We start from the raw sequence: 23,400 nt of genomic DNA on the forward strand, positions 1-23,400 counted from the left end.
TCTGGTGATGTCCATGAGTTCAAGACTTCAGGCTGTCATTGCCAGCAAAGGGTTTTCAACCAGGTATTAGAAAGGAACATTTTATTTTCAGTTTTTTAATTTGTCCAATTACTTTTGAGCCCCTGAAATGAAATGATTTTGTTAAAAAAAGGCTTTAGTTCCTCACATTTTTATACAATCTTTTTGTTCAACCCCCTGAATTAAAGTTGAAAGTCTGCAGTTCAACTGCACCTGAGTTGTTTCATTTAAAATTCATTGTGGTCATTTACAGAACCAAAATTAGAAAAAAAAGTTGCCTCTGTCCAAAGATTTATGGACCTAACTGTACCTGAGCTGAGAGTGGCCTCTGATTTAATATTTTTTTTTTTTTACGTCATCATATTTTCCTACAACAAATATTTTTGTGTCACAGAAGGGCTCTGGATTATAATTTAATACTAATTAATTTATGATAGATAAATTCCTCTGGTTGAATATAGTGTTAGTGCCTAATTGACCCTGTAGCTCTCAGATCCTTCAAAAGAACAATACTCAACAAAAGTCTGCAATACAAATCCCACGGGGGGTGGGTCTTCTCAAAAGTTCCCCTGAAGGACCAGAACATTGATTGAATAAACATTTTTTTTTACATTGTTTTACAAAAAGTCCCATGAACGTTCCATTTATTTTAATATATATTCTTTTTTATATAACATATTTTATTTCTTTATTCATTTTCAACACTTGTGCAACACGCAACTCTCCTTTTTCACTTTATTTCCCATTTTGTGAAATACCCAGATAAATATTATCCTTAAACAAATGATTGGATGATTCGTATGCTCTTGAGACCATTGACAAGGAGTCTTTATTTATTTAAACCCCCCATTCTATAGTGGTTTCTCTTCCAAGTACCAAAAAATACAACTTTTTTTCTTTAATTCTAGTACAAAAACACCAGTTTTCATTGCAGAATTTTGTTTACTGTACACTTTGTAGCAAAATGTATAATCTTTTTACGTGGACATATTTCTCTAAAACTCCAAGTATTAAACATGACCATAAAGGATCGTTACACAGCCAGGTCACAATATAGCTCTCATTTCTTTTTTTCTTTCTTTGTTTTTATTTTTTTTTCCATTTATGATAAAAAAAAATACACATTATATTCACCTTGATAGAATTTCTGTACAAAATGCTTGAGAATGCCAATGATCAGATAAATTGTTGAACACAGAGCTAATGGAAGTCTGCAACTGCTGAAAGTAAATGTTTCCCCCAGTAAAGTCATTAATGGGAATGGTGATGGTCCAACCAAATATCCATAAAAGTCCTTCGAAAAAACGTTGGTACTCTCCGGGGTATATTCTAACTAGGAAGTGCAAGCCGTCAGGGAAATCCTGCTACTCCCACTCGATACGCTCGATTGTGTTGCTGACATCTGGAATGACAATTTTATCTTGTCATATCTGATTAAATTCTGAGCACTCTGTATTTACTTACTGCATAAGGGAGGTACCTCAAACATACTTTTTATTCCTTGGGGGAAATCAATACAAAATTGGTACCTCCCTAATAAAATGTTTTAATAATAACACGGATGAACTAATGTGCCATTTGAGGCAAATAACGCCTGTGCTTTGGATAACCCTATCAACATTTCCATTTCACATGTTATAGAACTTGATCCTACAGCCTTCACACCCATTAGAAACTATTTCTTAAACTTGCTTTCCTATTGGTTTCTAAGGAAACAACCTTAACAGAGGTGTAAATAAAAAAACATCATCTAGGGATTTTTTTGTCTGCATTTATGTAGATTTCATATTATCTGAAAAGCTCTATCAAACATCATCTAGGGATCTTTTTGTCTGCATTTATGTAGATTTTATATTATCTGAACAGCTCTATCAAATATACAGTAATAAATAAACCAAAAAAAAATGGAAAAAATGAAGGAAAAAGAAAATCATGACCTAGAAATAAAATAAGAGTTGGTACACCCGCAAATTATGTCGACTGGGTTGAATGGTTGCCTCCATCAGTTGGCTGATGTCTTGAAAGTTCTTCAAACTGTTGCAATTAAGGGCTGGCATTAAGATGCCTTCTTCAGTCAGTTCTCCTTTGATTTCTTTGATAAGGAGCACTTAGACTTACACATGTGCTTCTTTTCTGCTTTAGTAGAACCGCCAACCACTGTCAGTGCTTATCACAACTGTCGTAACTCCTGCTGCGGATTGTAGTATTTAACCATCTCTGGTTCCAGAGATCTAGTGATACGTTTCACATTTTTTTGTACTCTAAACTTGCTATCAAAAAGCAAGTTTAAATGGCAACAATGGAACCATAATACTCTAGTTTACACTGTACTTTCCATCACCCATTCTGTGCTGTCATATGTGAATTTGGTTGCATTCCCTGCCAGTTCACTATCGGTGTATTGTAACAACATGCCATTAACTGAGAGGCTTCTCCTAGTCCAAAAGTTTGATATTTTTGTTGGGTAGCTACAGCACTGTGTGGTGGCAAAGTCCCCCATATCAAAAGAATGGCTACGTTTTGCTTTACCCTCCAAAGGTAACATGAGATAGCTACGGACTTTGGACTCATGGTGGCCCAGCAAAGGTTCTTTGTCTGACTGGTGGGCTGTAGTTGAAGTCCTGGAGTCCACAGTGTCCTCCTTTTTTTGACACCTCAGTTCTAGGGAGGCAAATGCTCCCATTAGTTTATCAATGTTATGCTTAGACCTGGAGACATGTCTCCATTTGTTAGACAATGTGCTTTGATTACTGTGTAGGCTATAATCATCCCCATCTGGACTATTCACAGAACTAGAAGAGGATGAGACACTACTGTGCGCAGAACCACACTGGAATTCCATTAGTTCATTCCTCACCACCACTTTTGGGCTGGTTTGTGGTGGGGCCCCATTCTGCACTGTATTTCCTCCATTAGTCTGGGAATATACATTGGTGGCATTGGCCATCTTCCCCTGGGAATAGTTGCAAATCTCATATCTTACCATTAATATAACAATGAAGACCAGCAATGTAGCAACTATGATTCCTCCAATTACAAGTATCATGGTTCCCCCCAAGAATTGGCTGTGCATGGACTGGCATTGTTGATAGTCCTCTTGTGTAAAGAACTGGGCACAACCCACTATGTTTGTTGCAGTCAGCGTTGTTGCAGTGTCATCCCATATAGCCAAGACGCAGAGGTCGTAAGCAGTCCCCGATACCAAGTTATTCACAACGAAGGCTTTGTTCGAAGCAGGGATCATCCTTGAATAGAGTAAAAGAAAGAATTTTGATTTACTCAATTAGCAAAGCAGAAGGCAAAGCCCATATACATCCTTTGCATTAAAATTCCCAGGAAACGCAGATATAAAGAACTGAAATATCATTGTGCCACAAGGAATTTAGGATATTCTGAACCATCTAACTCAAAGAAACTGCATGCTATGAGTTCTTATAGATGTAACTCCTTGCTTCAGATATTGATATTTAGGTAACACATGTATGAAAGAACATGTAACAAAGATTAAAGATCAGGAACATCACATTTTGCATGTATAGACCATAAAGTGATAGATAATGCATTATTGGATGAATACAATAAATAATATGACAACCAACTGATGTGAAAGGATGTTAAAGGAACAGTAGCACCAAAAAATGCAAATGTTTTAAAATCACGAAAATATAATGTAGTTTTGTGCTGCACTGGTAAATCTGGTGCATTTGTTTCATAAAAACTATTATAGTTCATATAAACAAGCTGCTGTGTAGCCATGGGGGCAGCCATTCAAGCACAGGATCCCCAGTAGATAACAGATAAGTACTACTATAGTTTATATAAACAAGCTGCTGTGTAGCCATGGGAGCAGCCATTCAAGCACATGATACCCAGTAGATAACAGATAAGTACTACTATAGTTTATATAAACAAGCTGCTGTGTAGCCATGGGGGCAGTCATTCAAGCACAGGATACACAGTAGATAACAGATAAGTACTACTATAGTTTATATAAACAAGCTGCTGTGTAGCCATGGGAGCAGCCATTCAAGCACAGGATACCCAGTAGATAACAGATAAGTACTACTATAGTTTATATAAACAAGCTGCTGTGTAGCCATGGGGGCAGTCATTCAAGCACAGGATACACAGTAGATAACAGATAAGTACTACTATAGTTTATATAAACAAGCTGCTGTGTAGCCATGGGGGCAGCCATTCAAGCACAGGATATACAGTAGATAACAGATAAGTACTACTATAGTTTATATAAACAAGCTGCTGTGTAGCCATGGGAGCAGCCATTCAAGCACAGGATACCCAGTAGATAACAGATAAGTACTACTATAGTTTATATAAACAAGCTGCTGTGTAGCCATGGGGGCAGTCATTCAAGCACAGGATACACAGTAGATAACAGATAAGTACTACTATAGTTTATATAAACAAGCTGCTGTGTAGCCATGGGGGCAGCCATTCAAGAACAGGATATACAGTAGATAACAGATAAGTACTACTATAGTTTATATAAACAAGCTGCTGTGTAGCCATGGGGGCAGCCATTCAAAGCTGAAAAGGGGGAAAAGGCACAGGATACAGAGCAGATAACAGATAAGCTCTATAGTATACAATGGGATTCTTAAGAAATTGTTTGTTATCTGCTGTGTATCCTGTGCTTGAATGGCTGCCCCCATGGCTACACAGCAGCTTGTTTATATAAACTATAGTAGTGTAGTAGTAGTAGAAGGGCAATGGTACATTATATTGTCATTCCTTTAAAACATTTTAATTTTGAGGTGTTATGGTTCCTTTAAAGTTGCTATAGATAACATTGAAGAAACCATGCCTTCATTGTCACATCCAGCAACACAGCCACCAGAACTTTCAAGCCTCACTCACTTTAGGTGATTAGAAAATTGGGTTGTTAAATCATTGCACAGGGAAATGCAAGAAGTAACCAGTATTGTAAATGTACTGCCTATAATCATCCAGGAATTTCCAAGCATTCTCTACATGACATTTACCCCTCAAAAACAGTAATATTGCTTTATTATTTTAGGGCAAACATGATTTTATAAACATGCCTTCTCCACATCTTTGCAGTGAAACACATAAGTGGAAGCTACTAAATTGCTCAGTGTAGGGACAGAGATAATCATTACAACATTAGCAAACAACCTATATTTATGCAAACTAGTCGCATGATCTATTGGCATTTAGGGAGTGAGCTTGAACAGAAGGCTCCTATTAATATTTATTAATTAAAATATTTTAAAGCTCTATGGAATCAATAACCGACTCTAATGTTTCTTTCATGGGAACAAAAGATAAACCTTGCTGCATTTTCCCTTTAAGTTTGCTTGGCTTTGAGAAGCTTTTAAGTCATATTTAGGCAGAGAAAAACATCTTAGCCAGATTAATTGCAATGGTGCTTCTAAAAATCAAACCTGCTAAAAGCTGCAAGTGTAAAAATAAATATATATGGATTAAATTGATTTTAAAACACCTGGAGATAGACTGATCGATTCTTCCAGTAGAGCTTGCAGAGTGCATTGATTAGTGAGGAAACGTGGAAAAAATGCAGTGGCATTTTCGTCCTTGAAACTCTGAAGTACAAACAGCTTTTGTTTTAAGCAAAAAAAAAAACATTTTTTTTTTTTCAGATTTTCTAGATTAAGCCAAAATGGGGTCTTGGACATGGTACATTGGAGTCTCATTGTTTCAATGTGAATCTAGTGCCTCTCTGAGATGGACATACAGCTCTGTCATTAGGGCCACATAGAGACGGTTGTCCTGTGTCTGCACATGGTCATTGGAAATATGGAGACTGTAGGACAAGATGAGGGCAGTAGGGCAGGGTTATGGCAAAATGGACCAGTAGGATAATAATTAGCAGTAGGACAAGATGGCAGAAGCAGTAAAGGATGTAAATTGTAAGACTGCAAGAGTAGGACAATAGGAGACAGTAGGATAAGATGGAGACATCTGATTAAGATGATAACACTAGTGCAATGCTCAAAAAGTAAGGGAAGATGGAACCCAGTAGAATGAGATGGAACAGTAGGACAAGATGACAGCAGTAAAGTATGATGGCGTATGTAAGAAAGAGCAGGGAACTCAAAATAGGAAACAGAAAAATGCTGTTCATCTGACTAATACCCCCATTATTTTGGGTGGTGGAAATGTGTTGGGTTTTATGTAAATAATTTTTTGGCTTATCTGATATTTTGAGTGCCCTGCTCTTCTTTACTTATTTGACACTTAAGGGGTTACCCTTCCAGAGAGCACCATGACCATTATTTTCTTTATTCATTGAGGTATGCACCACCAATTATCATACTAATGAAGTAAGATGGAGACAGTAAAAGAGATGGCATCAGTAGACCAAGGTGGAGACCACAGGCAAGATGGTGACAGTACTGAAGAACAGGAACTATTGAGAAAATTGCAACAGTAGGAAAGGTTGGTGGCAGTAGGACAAGATGGAGACAGTAGGACAAGATGAAGACAGTAAGACAAGATGGAGACAGTAAGATAAGATGGAGACAGTAGGACAAGATGGAGACAGTAAGATAAGATGGAGACAGTAGGTCAAGATGAAGACAGTAGGACAAGATGGAGATAGTAGGACAAGATGAAGACAGTAGGACAAGATGGAGACAGTAAGATAAGATGGAGACAGTAGGACAAGATGAAGACAGTAGGACAAGATGGAGACAGTAAGATAAGATGGAGACAGTAGGACAAGATGAAGACAGTAGGACAAGATGGAGACAGTAAGATAAGATGGAGACAGTAGGTCAAGAGGAAGACAGTAGGACAAGAGGAAGACAGTAGGACAAGATGGAGACAGTAGGACAAGATGAAGACAGTAGGAAAAGATGGAGACAGTAAGATAAGATGGAGACAGTAGGACAAGATGGAGACAGTAGGACAAGATGAAGACAGTAGGGCATGTGGGGATGGTATGGCTAGATTGAAGAAGTATGATAAACTGATGACAATAGTGGCAAGATATTGACAGCAGAACAACATGGCAGCAGTAGAGTTAGATTGTGAGAGCAGAGCAAAATGGAAACAATAAGACTATACGTGAAAATGTACAGTGTATATTCAATAGTAGAAAATGAGGAATTGTGTGTACAAGAGTAGTACAGGTATGGGACTTGATATCCTGCATGCTCGGGACCTAGGGTTTTCCGGATAATGGATCTTTCCGAAATTTCTACCTTAAGTCTACGAGAAAATCATGTAAACAGTAAATAAACCCAATAGTCTGGTTTTGCTTCCAATAAGGATAAATTTTATCTTAATTTGGATCAATAAACGGTACTGTTTTATTATTAAAGAGAAAAGGCCATAATTTTTAATAATTAGTATTATTTGCATAAAATTAAGCCTATGGGAGATGGCCCTTCCGTAATTCGGAGCTTTCTGGATAACAGATTTCCGGATAACAGACCCGTTATCTGTACCAGTGATAAGGGAACACCTTATTTTCTTCAAGCTTTTTCAAGTTTCAAACTAAACTTACTCTATGAAATTGAATAAATTCCTGTTTTACAGTGATTTCCCAAATTAACTCTTTGCACTGACCATCAGGATGGAAAAGAAGAATTAGTCAGTAAAGTATCTGGCAGTGATAAGTCCGAAGTTAATTCAACTTGCAGAGAAATACTGAAAATGTTTCACCATCGGAGCAGCCTGAGTAGTGATACGTAGATGACTTAGGGAGTCCAATTGCTTCAGACTTATCACTACTGGATACTATATACACAGGTATGGAACCTGCTATAATGGATCTTTCCGTAATTTGGATCTTCATGCCTTGAGTCAACTAGAAAATCATTTCAACATTAAATAGATCCAACAGGCTGGTTTTGCTTCCAATAAAGATTATTTTAATTTTAGTTGGGATCAAGTACAAGCTACTGTTTTATTATTACAGAGAAAAGGGACATCTTTTTTTTTTCAATTGGATTATTTCATTATAATGGAGTCTATAGGAGATGGCCTTTCTGTAATTCGGAGCTTTTAGATAACGGGTTTTAGGATAAAGGATATAATACACAAGATCCACAAATATCCTGTCAATTGTATCCTTACAAACGGTTCTTAGTGATGTCATTTGTCACATGACTAACTGAAATGTATGTATTATAATAAATAATGTACCCCCTGATGTAAAATATAAGGGTACTTGGAAGTACAAGGTTATTGTAGGGCTGTATTTGCCCATGTGACATAATTAACCAAATGAAACTTGGGTGCTTAATTACCAAAAGGCTGTATTTTTTTTCATTTGGTTTGATGTTTAAAGGGGTGGGTCACATGCTAAAAGTAAAGTTTTAGTAAATTATAAAATGGCAAATTCAAAGCAACTTTTCTTTTTTTTTCTTTTTTATAGTTTTTAAATTATTTGCCTTTTTATCCTTTCAAAAGGGGGTCGCTGACCCCGTCTAAAAACAAATGCTCTGTATGGCTACAGATTTGTTATTGTTACTTTTTATTGCTCATCTTTCTATTCAGGCCTCTCCTATTTATATCCCAGTCTCTTATTCAAGTCAGCGCATGGTTGCTAGGGTCATTTGGACCCTAGCAACCAGATGGCTGAAATTGCAAACAGGAGGGCTGCTGAATAAAAAGGTAAAACCACAAATAATAGAAAATTGTCTCAGAATATCACTCTCTACAGTATACTAACAGTTCATTTAAAGGTGAACAACCCTTTTTAAGCCTTAAAGTGCACATGAAATGTTGTGGTGATGACCAACAAAAGACGTATCCCTTTATATCCACATCAAAATAAAAGCAGCAGCACATGGATCAATACAGCAGAGGAATCGTTTAATTTAGTCCCAGTGGTTACATTGCTGAGAAACTGGAGCCTCGTACTGCAGGGGCCACATAACTGCAGCTCAATTCCCATCCAGCCGAGCGACAGTCTCCCGCACATCAGAAATGCAAATTATTCAGCGATTATTATGCAGTGCCAAGCTGGGCGGTGCCTGCAGATCTTAGGGACCCTCTGGCGTGTGATTCTCATGCAATGACTGTATCTCATTTACTTACAAAGTACCCAGGAAAAGGGTCAATTAAGCATCATTTTGTTTTAGTCCTGAACGAGACGTTCATCATTTAGGCACAAATACAAACACATTCCTCCCTAATCACACGGAAGAACAGTTTCCTTCTGGCAGTAGAATAATGTGACAGCGAGAAGGGACCAAGTTTAATTTAGCAGGAAAGTCTGCTCACCGCCTATACAGAGAGATCCCATAAAACGATGGCAGCCTAGGTATTCCTCTGTACTAAGCACAATTCAGCAGGAACAGCCCCTAAGTTTGCTCATAGTCTGTACAGAGAGATCCCATAAAACTATGGTAGCATAGGTATTCCCCTGTACTAAGCACAATTCAGCAGGATCAGCCCCTTAAGTTTGCTCATAGTTGGTACAGAGAGAACTATGACAGCATAGGAATTCCCCTGTACTAAGCACAATTCAGCAGGAACAGCCCCCTAAGTTTGCTCATAGTCTGGACAGAGAGATCCCATAAAACTATGGCAGCATAGGTATTCCCCTGTACTAAGCACAATTCAGCAGGAACAGCCCCCTAAGTTTGCTCATAGTCTGTACAGAGAGATCCCATAAAACGATGGCAGCATATGTATTCCCCTGTACTAAGCACAATTCAGCAGGAACAGCCCCTAAGTTTGCTCATAGTCTGTACAGAGAGATCCCATAAAACTATGGCAGCATAGGTATTCCTCTGTACTAAGCACAATTCAGCAGGAACAGTCCCCTAAGTTTGCTCATAGTCTGTACAGAGAGATCCCATAAAACTATGGCAGCATAGGTATTCCCCTGTACTAAGCACAATTCAGCAGGAACAGTCCCTAAGGTTGCTCATAGCCTGTACAGAGAGATCCCATAAAACTATGGCAGCATAGGTATTCCCCTGTACTAATCACAATTCAGCAGGAACAGTCCCTAAGTTTGCTCATAGTCTGTACAGAGAGATACCATAAAACTATGGCAGCATAGGTATTCCCCTGTACTAAATACAAATCAGAAGGAACAGCTCCACTAAGTTTTTGTTATTATTCATGTAACGTAACATCAATACAATTTATTGTCATGAGACTGATTAGCGTATGTTCCTAAAAGTATGAACATTACACATTCATTTACTCTTTTTAAACACTTATTGATGGGGTATATGAGGACACAGAGATCAGAAGAAGTGAAGACAGAAGAAATACATTGCTTTAAAATGCCTTTGACTTTCACCTCCATCATCTAAAAATAACGGAGCGGTGCCCAGTGCAGAGCTGAGAGCAGCGGCGCATGTTATTGATTGGTGGAGGGGAGATCTGATGCATGTCCTGCAGAAAGAAGCCAAGTGTTTCTCTGCTGTTCTGGCTTCTGCGTCCCACAACAGCTCTGGCCAATTAGTTTAGGAAGGAAAGGTTACATTCGCTGTTCTTTATTAAGCTGCTCCTGGACTTCTCTCTATGGAGGGAGACGGGATTGTAGGAGGGAATGAGATGTGTCTATAACAAGATCTTTTTATGGACAATATTAGGGGAGCAATTGGGGTGCAGGGAGGTGAGTGCTGTGCTCAGGGGTCAGAGGCAATTGCATTATACGAGTTTAAAGAAGAATATAAATTTGCCAGGAAATGTTCAGGGAGGGAAATGCTGGATCTTTAGATCCTGAAAGTGTTAAATGTGTTTAATTAGGTGAATATATGAATTGGTTGGTTGGTTTTCAGCAACAAACAACTACATGTTCATATATTGTGTGACTCAGTAGTCCCAAATATACCTAGGGTTGCCATCTAGTCTGTCTAGTATTTTACTGGCCTGACTGGTAAAAATTATGTTTGACCCCAATGTGTATAATTGAAATATACAGGAAGGCCGGTATTTTTTTCCAAAAAAGGTGGCAACCCTAAATATATACCCCATACATATACTGAAAAAGCACATTAATTAAGCCCTCTAAAGGGACAGCTATACCCCTGTGCTGCACCCCAGGAACTGCTGTACTCACTGCCTATTTTGTCTCCAGTGGATCCCCACATTTTGCCAAAAGAAATCTCCTTTGATTTATCAAAGCTTAAATATATTGCAATATATGGACAAAGAATCCCTGTTTTATTTAAAGGGTAAGGCATTTTTAGTAGCTTAAAGGAAAAGGAAAGCTACGGAGGCATTTTATTGCCAATAGATTAGCTGCAGTAGTGCAAGCTAGAATGCTATATTTATTCTGTAGTATGTTTTACCATACCTGAGTGAAAATCTCTAAAAGCTCTCTGTTTAGGATAGCAGCTGCAGTATTAGCTTGATGTGACATCAAGTCCTGCCTGAGTCTCTCTCTGCTCACTTATAGCTCTGGGCTCAGATTACAGCAGAGAAGGGAGGGAGAGAGGAGCAAACTGAGCATGCTCAAGCCCTAGCCCTGGAGGTTTAAGCTGAAAACAGAAAGTCTGATACAGAAGCCCATGAGTACACAATAGAAGGAAAGAAGTGTTTCTTTTGACAGAGGACTCAGAGCAGCATTACTTTGAGGGTTTACTGGTATATTTAAGTGGACCTTTCTGATAAAACTTACTTAGTTTTAACCTTTCCTTCTCCTTTAAGGCACAACATGTCTCAATGTCCTAAATATATTGATAATGGGTTGAGTGCAGAGGACTCTTGTATTTGTCTGTATGTATTTTGTGGTCACAGCCTCATTGCACCCCCGCTTAATGTTTTCAAAAAATTATATTTCCCTTGTTTGATCCCGAGCAACTGTGCCTATTGTGCCAACTTAGGCACTTAGCAATAATCTTTAAAAAAAATCCCCAAGGTACCACCCTGTTGCACAATTAGCATAGACTGTGCATGAGCCTGTAAGCAAAGAGGGTGCAATCCGGTACCTTTGACAGCATTATAACAGGCAGTAAGGACAAGGCTGCCTTGCAAGTGATTTTTGAATAGACTTTCTTTTGTACACTCTTAACCCCTCTTATATTTTAGAACTAGGAAAATGGTCTGATTACAGTGCTACGCAATATGTTGGCTATATAAATACATGTTAATAATAATCTTTAGGGCCACTGTTGGAGTGGATGTGACATGCAGAACACACAATGCAACATGCTGCGTCCCACCTGCGTTTGTCGCTTACATGCGTCTGTGTGAGTACAGCCCCCTTCACAATAATTGAGTGCGTCTACTCCTGCGCTCCCCTGCGGCTGAATGGAAGAAAGCGAAACGCAGAGGAGCGCAGGAATAAACGCCCACGTGTAAGAGCCCTTCTTAAGAGCAGAATTGGATGCAGTGAGGAATAGCACCATTTAGCAAGTTTGGTCAAGAAACCTCAGCTGATCCAAGTTGCTGAGAGAATATGTTGGGAATTTCAGAAGAGGAAGAGCTCTGTAACATCCCGGGCAGATTAGAAGTTTATAGGAGGCCCTTGGAACTCACTGTTCAGCCTGTAGCATTCTGTGGTCTGAACATATTTACTATTCATTGTGTGTCTCCTGTGAGTCTCACAATCATTTTCCATAGATCTGGGCGGCAGTGAAATTCTGCATCTGAAAAATTGTATTTCTTCCCTTTTGTTGCTTACATTGCTAATCTCTTCCTAGTGCGGAGGCTGAGAGCGTGAGGGACATTGTGCATGTTATAACAGCTTGTCCACTCACATGTAGCATTCTACAGCATACAACTGTCACAACAATCACTCTACAACATGGAACATATGTATTTTGGTTAGAATAGTCAGGCTACAGTATGTGACATAGGTATTGTCAGAACAATAGAGATTCTACCAGATGATACAGAGATAACTCGGTGCAGTAAGTAGTCTACTGTATAAAATATTGTTGATTTGCTCAGTGTTGGACTGGCCCACTGGGATACCAGGAAAACTCCCGGTCGGCCCAGGGGTCAGTGGGCCTTTTGCTTCTAACCACCTGAATTTTTTCATGGTCATTCCCTATTTCTTTATGAGAACAAAGAGGCTTAATAATGAAAGAATGTAGTATAGTATGTAGAGAAACGAGACTAGGAGAATAAAGAGGTTGAGTGAGGAGAGGAGGTATAAAAGTTTGGAAAGTGGGCCCACAGCCTAAGGTTTTCTGGTGGGTCCCTGGCATCCCAGTCCGACACTGGATTTGCTCACAGAAATGTTTTTATAGCATCTAAGATAAACAGTAATGAAAAGCATCGGATCCTAGGCACTCTGTATAATAGATCCCATACTGTATATTTATATAATAATCAAGGTACATAGGATAAACTCTGCTTATACAGGACTCTACAGCGTAACAGAAGAGTTAAAGTAACTGATGAAATGATACCAGTTGAGATGTGTTGGTATATGGGCCCTAGTTATAAGCTGGTGTGCAAATTAACCACAAAAATTGCATTCAGGCACTCAAAAACCATAAAGGTCACCAAAAAATAAGTTAAAAGCAAAAAAAAGTATTCGAGCAACCTCTCTATTGCCTTTCGTGTTTCGTACGATTTTTGAACCGTGTGTGGAGAGTCCCGACATTTTTCGTCCGGCGGAGATCGGTGGTTTGGTCGATCGGACAGGTTAAAAGATTTCTGACGGCTGCCGATAATATCTCTGCGTGTATTGCCGATCGTATGATTTTCAGTGGGAGACTGTCACCAGCTTTGGTCGAACATAACTTTTGTACGATTGCTGTCAGGGGCAGAACATCGGCTGATCTTTTCTTTTACTACTTTATTTGATCGGAATGGTTAGTGGCAGGTCGGGAGATGGGGAAGTCCGATCGTACGATTCGTATGATCGGATCTTTGCGTCTATGGCCAGCTTTAGCGTATGGGCCCTAATTGTACAGTTGGTGGGTCAGTAGCGGCATGAGATTGAGAGGGTGTGTAACTAATAACAACATTCTGAGATTGGGTTTGAAGAACATATGAAGTGATGTAGAGAGAAGGGAGCAAGAGGGAGTTGACCTCTGTTGGGCTGCAAGTGATGCCTGGTCAGATAGTCGATAGTGCTGAAAATGTTGAGTCAATTATGCTGCAGGACTGGAACTAAGGGTAGAGGGAGGAAGCATTTTAAAAAAATTTTTCTTCTCTGTAACAGTACCTTGTACTTGATCCAAACTAAGGTATAACTAATCCTTATTGGAAGCAGAACCAGCCTATTGGGTTTATTTAATGTTTAAATAGATTTCTAGTAGACTTAAGGTATGAAGATCCAAATTATGTTAAGATCTGGAAAACCCCAGGTCCAGAGCATTCTGGATAAAGGGTCCCATACCTGTATGTGCCCATTTTAACCAAATCGTTCAATGTATTTTAAAAAAAAAAATATTTAATTTTCGTTCTCCCTGTAGTAATGTACAAGGTACAATAGCTTGTGCTGGATCCTACCTGCATAAACTCATATCGGTGGTATAATACTCCTGTTGGGTTTATTTAATGCTTACATTTTTTTAGTAGACTTATGGTATAGTGATGCAAATGATCTGGATAATCCTTTACCCCAGGTCCCTAGCATTCTGGATAATAGATCCCATACCTGTAATATTCTAGTGCTTGCAGCTTCCCATCAGCAAAGAACCATAGAAGCTCAGTAGGATAAACCTGACAACGCAAAGCTTTTCGCCTCCCAAGATGTTTATACATTTGTATAAATGGTTCATTTCCTTTTAGATTTCCAACTGAGCTGCCGTGGGCCACTGGTGCTGGATTTGTGGTGCTAGAGCTGGAGGCCCCGTATGGCCCCTAGTTGCTAAATGTACTAAATAATAAATAGAGTGTCTTTCCTTGCCCGGAGCTGTAGAATGAGTAGAGAGCATACAAAGTATTCTTCTGCAACCCAAGCTTTCCTATGGTTTATCCTGTATACACACACACACACATATATATTATATATACACATTCAGTCTTGTCCAGTTCATTTCATCCCTGTTACAGTGTGTCAGTCTGATTTATACCCATCCTGCAGCTCAGAACTTCAGTAGAACATTCACAATGCACAAAGCTTCCATTAACGAATACGTTGATTGTAATTTAAATTGCTTATATTTCTCAAATGCTTCGTAGTGTCAGAAATTAACGCTAATGCTAATGAGTCTGCACAGACAGACATTAGGTTATTTGCAAATTACAGCGTTATTTATTATAAGCTTCCATGTTATTAAACTTTCACAAGCGCCCGCTTTAATTAGAGGCCCTTTCTGCTAACATCTGGGTGAGACTGCCGAGACAATTCCAAAAACATTTGATTTTACAATATATTTTCAAGTTCTTGAAGTGTCAGAATCATGTAGTCTAATGTAAAATATTAGAGTTTTTGTTTTTTTAAAAAGATTTTTGAAAAAACAAATCATGGGGAAAAAAATCCTGCATAGTGTGTATGTGAGTTTGATAAGGATATTAGATTGTAAACTCACTGGGGCAGGGAGTGATGGGAATGTTATAGGAACATTAGATCATAAGCTCACTGGAACAGGAACTAATGGCAATGTGATAGGGAAGTTAGATTGCAAGCTCACTGGGACAAGGACTGATGGGTATGTGATAGGAACATTAGAATGAAAGCTCAGGGGAACAGGAACTGAATGGAAATGGGATAGGGATAAGTGATGACCGAATTTTTTCAGGAAAGGATTCGAGACGAAATTCTGCACTTCACCATCTACAAATGTGTTCATGAAGCTGCAACAAAAATCTGCCATAAAAATGTTGCCGCAACAATGCAGATGAGAAAAAATTGGGTTCCATGCAGGATGCTGCTACGCTAAAAGTAAGTGTGTTGGGAGTTTCCTTAACTGAGAAGGATCTAGGGGGTTTTGTAGACTTTGTCTATTTTTAACCTGATTTAACTGTGTAACAAAAAAGTCACCAAGACAAAATTGTCGCAGAGACAAAAAAGGCACATAAGAAAAAATGCCCATTGACCTTAATGTATTTGAAAACACTGTAGAATACAGTAGGTAAGCACTATATTAATAAAGGATATTTTAATAAATATAAAAGGACAACTATGCAAATAAGGGCGTTATTTACAGACCAAATAGAACAAACCCTCTCTGTCAGTTCTAGGGAACAAAGCTTTAAAAAGTATAGTATTAAAGCAGAAAAAAAACTCAGTGCACCCCGCCGGCCCAGACGCCCCCCGCACTGCCATCTGACCTCCTCTACTGGCCCCGATTGCCTCATGTCTTGAAGGAAGAAAGATATGAGCAGGGTATGGAACCGTTGGAGGGGGGTTGAGGCGGGGGATGGAGGGTTGCTGGGGCCCCTCACACAACAACCTGTTGGGTCCGGATCCCCAGTATGACGTTTTATTTATATATATATGTATGGTACTGGTAAATTAATCTCTCAGTATTATTTATCAGGCAGTCCCCTAGTGTTATAGACACCCAACTGGGTCCTCAAAAACACTTAGGAGGTGGGACCTGTTCCTATTCCTTCTTAAAGCTATGCCCCTTGGTGTTCACAATAGTGACCAGTAGATGGCCCTGTGCTAAAGTATAAAGTCCTGGGCAGCCATGGGCTCAGGGTCCATCTTGAGCTTGCTCTGGCCTGAACAGGCAGGCAGAGCTCGAGTGGAACCTAGACAGGTCAGGTCTAGTAAGGATAGGCTACTCACCTTAAGAGGTCACTCTAGGAGTGACAGATAGTCAGGCTATTAAGCTGAGCAGCCTAAGGCTCCGACAAGGAGAGTCAGAGGGATTAAGATCCCGGGTACTAATTGCCCAGAAGTAGGGAGTAAGTGTACAGACTTAGGGATGTAGTGATTCCCCTGGGTTCCACTAAGGGAAAAGGCACCACCCCTTATACCACTGCACATTGTTACCATCATTATCCAATAGTCCATTGTTGCCATTTCTTATCTCCAAACTCCAAAACACAATTATAATACTATCCTAGCAGCACAATGACAATAAATCCAATCTGAAAATGAACAGCCGTGAAATAAATTTAATTTTCAGTTTTTCTATGACTTGTGAAGTCTAAGTTTTAAATAACCTCAATTTCCTGCCACCCCAGAAGCTTTTAAGACACTTTAATTCACAAGTTATTTGGAAAGCTCTATTTGAGCACAAGAAGACTAATTAAAATAATTTCCATTTGACCCCTATCTGCTGGAACAGGGACTTTTCCAAACTTGTATTTGTTAGAAGCACTACAGGAACAGTGTTGATAACCAGGCACACAAAGAAAAAATTGATCAGAGCGTTAATCCCTTGGTTGAAGTTGTTCAAAATATCAGGCACTAAATTCTATTTCGTTTATGGAATATTTTATTTTTAAGTTCCATTTTCATGTAAAGACTGAAACAGACCACTTTGCTGTTGTACATTGCAATTAGGAACAAATGTATTAAAGGGGTTATTCACCTTTGTGTTAACTTTTCATATGATGCAGAGTTTGGTATCCAAAAAAAATTTGCAATTGGTTTTGAGTTATTTAGCTTTTTTTTTTTTAAAAAAAAAATAGAAGATTTCCAGTTTATGTTTTCAGTCAATAATAATAATAATAAATAAAAATAAATATGTAGCCTTACAGAGCATTTGTTTTGTAGATGGGGTCAGTGGCCCCCATTTGAAAGCTGGAAAGAGTCAGAAGAAAATAATTCAAAAACTATAAAAAAAAGAAAACTGAAAAACCAATTGAAAAGTTGCTTAGAATTAGCCATTCTATAACATACTTAAAGGTGATCCATCCCTTTAATCTTGCTGCTGTAATTCAGGACTGACTGATGCAAAATATCAATTGCAATAGATTTTTTATTGTAAAACAAAACTCAATTGTCCATGAATAAAAATAAAAAGACAATTGGGAATTTTGCCACAACACACTAGGAAGATATTTCTATGTCCTTATAAAACATACCAGAAGGATTACAATAGAATCACAAATAAATTACAACCCATGTAACAAAATTAAAAAGTAAAAAAAAGTTTACCGTCCCGTAACATATAAATCAACTAAATTTTTTTTCAAAGCAAATAAAATACAAACTTTGAAAAAGTACAAGGTTTCTGATAACTTCTTCTCCATGCAAGGATAAACCAGAAAAAACAACAAAAATAGCTGCAAAATTCTAAAGTGAAAAAAAAGTGCACAGTTAAAAACTATTTTATACATTCTTATATCGAGTCCCATGAATCCATGTTTCATATAGAAAAAATAAATGGATTCCCAGAAGAGTACTGAAGACCTGAGTAGAACTGAAGGAAAAGCAACAAATTGAGAACATCAGACTTTGAAATGATAAATATTTGTGAAATTGCAGAAGGTAAAATGAACATTTTCAAAATGTACAAAATATTGTGTCTGATGGAAAAGGGATTTTAATAGGGTTGCCACCTTTCCTCCAGACTAACTCTGGATGGAGAGGTGGGGCTATGATATAGTCAGGGCGGAGCCATGTCATAGAGGGGAGGGGCCATGTCATATAAGGGCGGGCTAGGTTGAGTCGATCAGCGATTGGCCAATAGCCACGTCAATCTCAGGGAATCCTAGCCAGTTTCCTGGAAAACTGTGGAGGCATTTTTGGACCCGTACAGCCCTTCAAAGAACTGGGCTGTCAAGGTCAAAACCGGACAGGTGGCAGCCCTAGATTTTAACCACACTTTACTTTTACTGGACTACATTTCCCAACAACCAACCAAAAGTTGTTTTCCTAAAGCAATATCGCTCAATAAAACTTTGATCAGGATCTCTAAGGTCAGAGACAAGATTAGAATAGCAGAATGCTCAGTGAAATTTCTTGCTGCTGTAATTTCAGCGGCATTTTTGGTAAAGATCAACATCATTTTCTCATTCTCCAAAAAATTGCTCCCGCTGATAGAATTTTTTTTCCATTGATCCGATTTTTCGCATATTTTCTCATCAACATTTTTTATTTCAACTAAAAATACAGGTAACCCAAGTCTGCTTAGATCCTATCAAGCCAATGGGCAAATCATTGTGTATTTGAATGGATATTCACCCATTTAAGACTTTACGATAAAAGTCTACGAGCTCAGTGTTAGAAACATTTTGACAGATATTCCAACAACCTATATTTGTGCAACTTAAACACATAATTTTTGCTTAGACTTCGAAGAATCTAACTCTATATCATGAAAACTCATTGGAGAAAACTGTGATTTTTGAATTGTCATTTGGAAAGTTTCAGCTGTGAAGTCGCTATTTAGTCATGTGCAAGGAACCCATAAGCTTGCTAAAGGCAATGATTGTTTCAAGGAAAAACTGTTCTCAGTAAGCGAGGCTCGTTACAGATAGGATTGTTTCTCAGCAGAGAAGAATCAGTTATCATGTATATTCATGAAATTACCATCTTATTTGTATGCAGGGGCGCTCCGCCAATGAGGAGAGTTAAGACACTCTCCTTAGGCGGCAGCGCCCCCATGGTTGCCAGGGGCGGCAAAAATGCTGCTCCAGGTAACTAAGAGCTGAATTTCCAGTTTTCAACCTGGAAATTTGGCTCTTCTAGTGCCCCCCGACCCCCATCTGGCGCTGAAGGTGAGTGCTGTGGGGAGGCGGGGGCGGCAAAATCGAAGGCCGCTTCGGGCAGCAAATTGGGCAGGATCGCCCCTGTTTGTATGTATTTGGGCACTGTATATGTATATATAAAATACTAGGCCACCTTTCCTGGGCCCAGCATTTGGTCAGGCTCCCCTTAGAGATTACAGGGCAGATTTATCAAAGGTCGAGGTGAATTTTCGAATGAAACAAAATTCAAATTTTGAGCTATTTTTTGTGTACTTTGACTAGCGAATAGTCCAAATTCGATTTGAATTTGAAAAAAAATTGAAAATTCGAATATCAAAATTTATCATGTACTGTCTCTTTAATTTCTATTTTAGCCTATGGGGGACCTCCTAGAACCTATCTGGAGTCAATTAGTGGACCGAATGTCAAAAACCTGAAAAATATAAAATCCGAATTTTTAGTAGGAAAAAAAAATCACACATTTTACAGAATTTATTAAAACCCGAGGATAGAAAAAGTCTGAATCCAAAAATCCGGCATCTCAATGGAAGACATCCCAAAGATTTTTTGATCTGCGCTGGGTTTTGTGCAATAATGCGAAGTTTTCAGGGGTTTTCGGGCAAAAAAATTGGAGTTATTCCAGTGATCACCACGGAACAATCCTCTTCCGGCGTCTTCTTTCTTCAAATTTCCCGGGGAAAACGCATGCGCAGTTGAACAAAATAGCCGACTTTTTAGTTAAAGTTCAGCTTTTCGTTCTGATGCACATGCGCAGCCGCGTGAAGAAAGAGGAAGACGGAAGAGGATCGATCTGTGGTGCTCACTGGTATAACTCTGGGCTGGTGCCGTTTTCTGCTGATAGGAGCCCGGGGTTTCAGGTAAGTCAATAAAATCACTTGGGGGTGCCTAACATTTGGCACCCCCAAGTGCACAAAGCCTTTCCTTCTCCTTTAAAAAGGTACATATAATTGTGCTGGCCCAGAGGAAGAATATTGAGAAAAAAATATTTGTATTTTTCTAGGGGAAAATGGACCTATCAAGTATAGTTGATATCTTGAGATGATTGTGCTCCTTCAAAGTGTTCTTGAAGTTATTCAGCATCACAGCAGAGTTTAATTATAACACCCTAATATCATTATCAAGAAAACCATTTAATTTATTGTATATTTTAACACTAAACCTACATTTACCAAATAATCAGTGATTAGCAGTTTTGTCAAATGGAAGGCTAATTCTGGGTTTTTCAATATGAGGCATGTTCCAAGGCTTGGGTCAGGATTGGGTTCCATTAATTTGGAATGTACTTTGTTCTAACGATGTGTAAATGCACTTTGTTTTAATGAAGTGTGAAATTGTTTAATTTTCTGAGCAGTTTTTGTAATGAGGTTTAAAATGGAATTTGAAGCTTCTCAGATAAATATATTTGGTTAAGGTTTGATGTGCCTTCCATGGTGAACGGATTAAGGATTTACAGCACAAGCCTTCTAGTCTTTATAAACTACTGATCTGTGCAAATCCAGTTTTATGTTTAGAACAACAAACTCATTGCCACAAGACAACTTTGTGCCTCTAACAATATCAATAAATTCAAAGATATACAGAGGGAATTTTTCTTGGTACACTAAAGCTACTAAAGCTAATTATCTGCTGTCTTATATACAAAGGACATTTAAGGAGAACTAAACCCCCACAATAAGAAAAAACCCTACCTACTTCCCTAGATTGTCCCTCCTCCCTGCTCCCCCCCTGCATCGTTTGTTACCCCTGAAAGTGTCCCTAACACTTTGCTCATGTATTGGTGCAGAGTAAATGCAGAGCTCATCTTCTGGATCTCTTCAGGTCCTCTTCTTCAGGGTGATATCACTCCAACTTGCAGTACAGCAGTAAAGAGTGACTAAAGTTTATCAGAGCACAAGTCACATGACTGGGGGCAGCTGGGAAACTGACAATATGTCTAGCCCCATGTCAGATTTTAAAATTAAATATAAAAAAAATCTGTTTGCTCTTTTGAGAAATGGATTTCAGTGCAGACAATATCCCTATAAGAAGGATATTAACGAGCTGGAGAGAGTACAGAGACATGCAACTAAACCGTTAATGCGGATGGAACAATGAAACTATGAGAAAAGTATATCAAGGCTGGGGTTGCTTCTCTAGAGAAAAGGTGCTTGCAAGGGAACATGATTACTCTTTCCACAGACATTAGAGGACACTATAGCATTATAGACAGATAGCGGGGGATGATTTTTCACATAGAAAAAAATAAAGCAGCAAAAATTGTTTGAGGTGATGAGGAAAGCTAGATGGTAGAATGCCCTGCTGGATGATGTTGTGATGGCTGATTCTGTTAATTCTATTAAGAGGGACTTGGATGATTTATTGAACAAGCAGAATATCCACAGCTAAAATGATCTCAAAATCTACTGTTAGGTTAGTATACTATAGGTATATATAGTGAATAAAGTAAAGCCCCTCAGGAGTTTCATGACCATATAAAAACATGAGGCCGAAGGAGTTCCATGACCATACAGGTCATGGAATTCCGAGGTTACTTCTAATATCCTCATATTTTGCAACAGGGGGTACTTTATTTATTATAATACACAAGTTTCAGTGAGTCATGTGACAGAAATGACATCAGAACTCACCGTTTATAGCTGATGACATCAGAACTCACCGTTTATAATTTACAGGATATTCATGGCTTTTGTGTATTATATATATATATATATATATTATGTGTAAATGGGTGGTTCTCTCCCATATGTAAAAGTAAAGACTAATGTGGAAATGTAATAAAAGGTACAACGTTTGCTACTGTTCTAATTACCTATAGCAGCCCACCAGCAGGTAGCATTCAATGATCACCTGTTTAAAAGCAAGTATCTTATTGGCTGCTATGAGATAGTGGACCTGGGCAAACTTAGTGCCTTTTATTACATATGATATGTCCCCACACTGTGTTGTCTAAAAGAAAACAGCTCATGGAATCAGTTTCTAAACCAGTGATCTCCAACCAGTGGCCCATGAGCAACATGTTGCTCACCAACCCCATGGATGTTTTTCCAATTGACCTCAAATCAGGTGCTTGTTTTACGCATTTATGGTTTGGAGGCAAGTTTTAGTTGTATAAAAACTAGGTCTTCTGCCAAACAGAGCCTCCTGTATGTTGACAGTCCACATCGGGGCTACCAAATATTCAATCACAGCCCTTATTGGTACATCCAGAAACAATTTCATGCTTGCGCTGCTCCCCAACTCTTTTTATGTTTGATTGTGACTCACAGGTATAAAAGGTTGGGGACCCCTGTTCTAGACATCAAATGAAACTCAATAGTTTGTTCCTATGGTATTTTGCTATCGGCCCTCATAGCAGGGGTGAGATATTTTGAGCAAAAAAAAAAAAAAACCCAAGTTAATACAAATTCAAAAACTTCCAAATGTATTTGTAAAAGTTTAATGTGTAATTTTTTAAATGGTTCCCCTTTAAGAGTCAGGGCACACGCTCAGATTCGGGAAATCAGTCGCCTGATGACAAATCTCTTCTTCGCAGCCGCTAATTTCCCCGAACTTTTAGAATGTAAATCGCCGGTGGGATGGCACTGAAGTTGCCGAAGTTTCCGAAGTTGCCTCGCGAGGAAACTTTGTGCGACTTCAGACAACGAAGCACTCCGAGTGCCATCCCACCGGCGATTTACATTCTAGCCAGCAGGAGGCAGTTCAGGGAGATCAGAAGAGGAGATTTGACGCCAGGCGACTAATCTCCCCGAATCTGAGCATGTGCCCTTACCCTTAGAATCTAATATATCTCAGCCTGGCTAAGAATGCAGAATCCCTACAGCATTATATTATCAGATATTTCCAGGCTGTACCAGAGCCTCTGCTTCTCCAATTTATAATTTTCCATCCAAA

At 38.7% G+C, this 23,400-nt stretch overlaps 1 protein-coding gene across 2 annotated transcripts in view; it reads right to left on the minus strand.

Annotated features, from left to right (window-relative positions):
• Positions 1 to 352: 352 nt before the first annotated feature.
• lrfn2.S (leucine rich repeat and fibronectin type III domain containing 2 S homeolog) overlaps positions 353 to 23,400 on the minus strand; it is a 76,299-nt gene continuing 53,251 nt past the window's right edge. The window contains exons 2-3 of one of the 2 annotated variants that reach the window (XM_041564211.1): positions 3,002 to 3,263; positions 353 to 1,420 (exon numbers count right to left, since the gene is read on the minus strand). In XM_041564211.1, coding sequence (XP_041420145.1) covers positions 1,352 to 1,420; positions 3,002 to 3,263 — 331 coding nt within the window. In that variant the 3' untranslated portion in view covers positions 353 to 1,351. Of the gene's footprint in view, positions 3,264 to 23,400 lie in introns of both variants that reach the window. The other variant, XM_018264901.2, reaches the window with a different exon arrangement.

Source organism: Xenopus laevis, chromosome 5S (assembly GCF_017654675.1).
Source record: "Xenopus laevis strain J_2021 chromosome 5S, Xenopus_laevis_v10.1, whole genome shotgun sequence".
Classification (NCBI taxonomy): Eukaryota; Metazoa; Chordata; class Amphibia; order Anura; family Pipidae; genus Xenopus; species Xenopus laevis.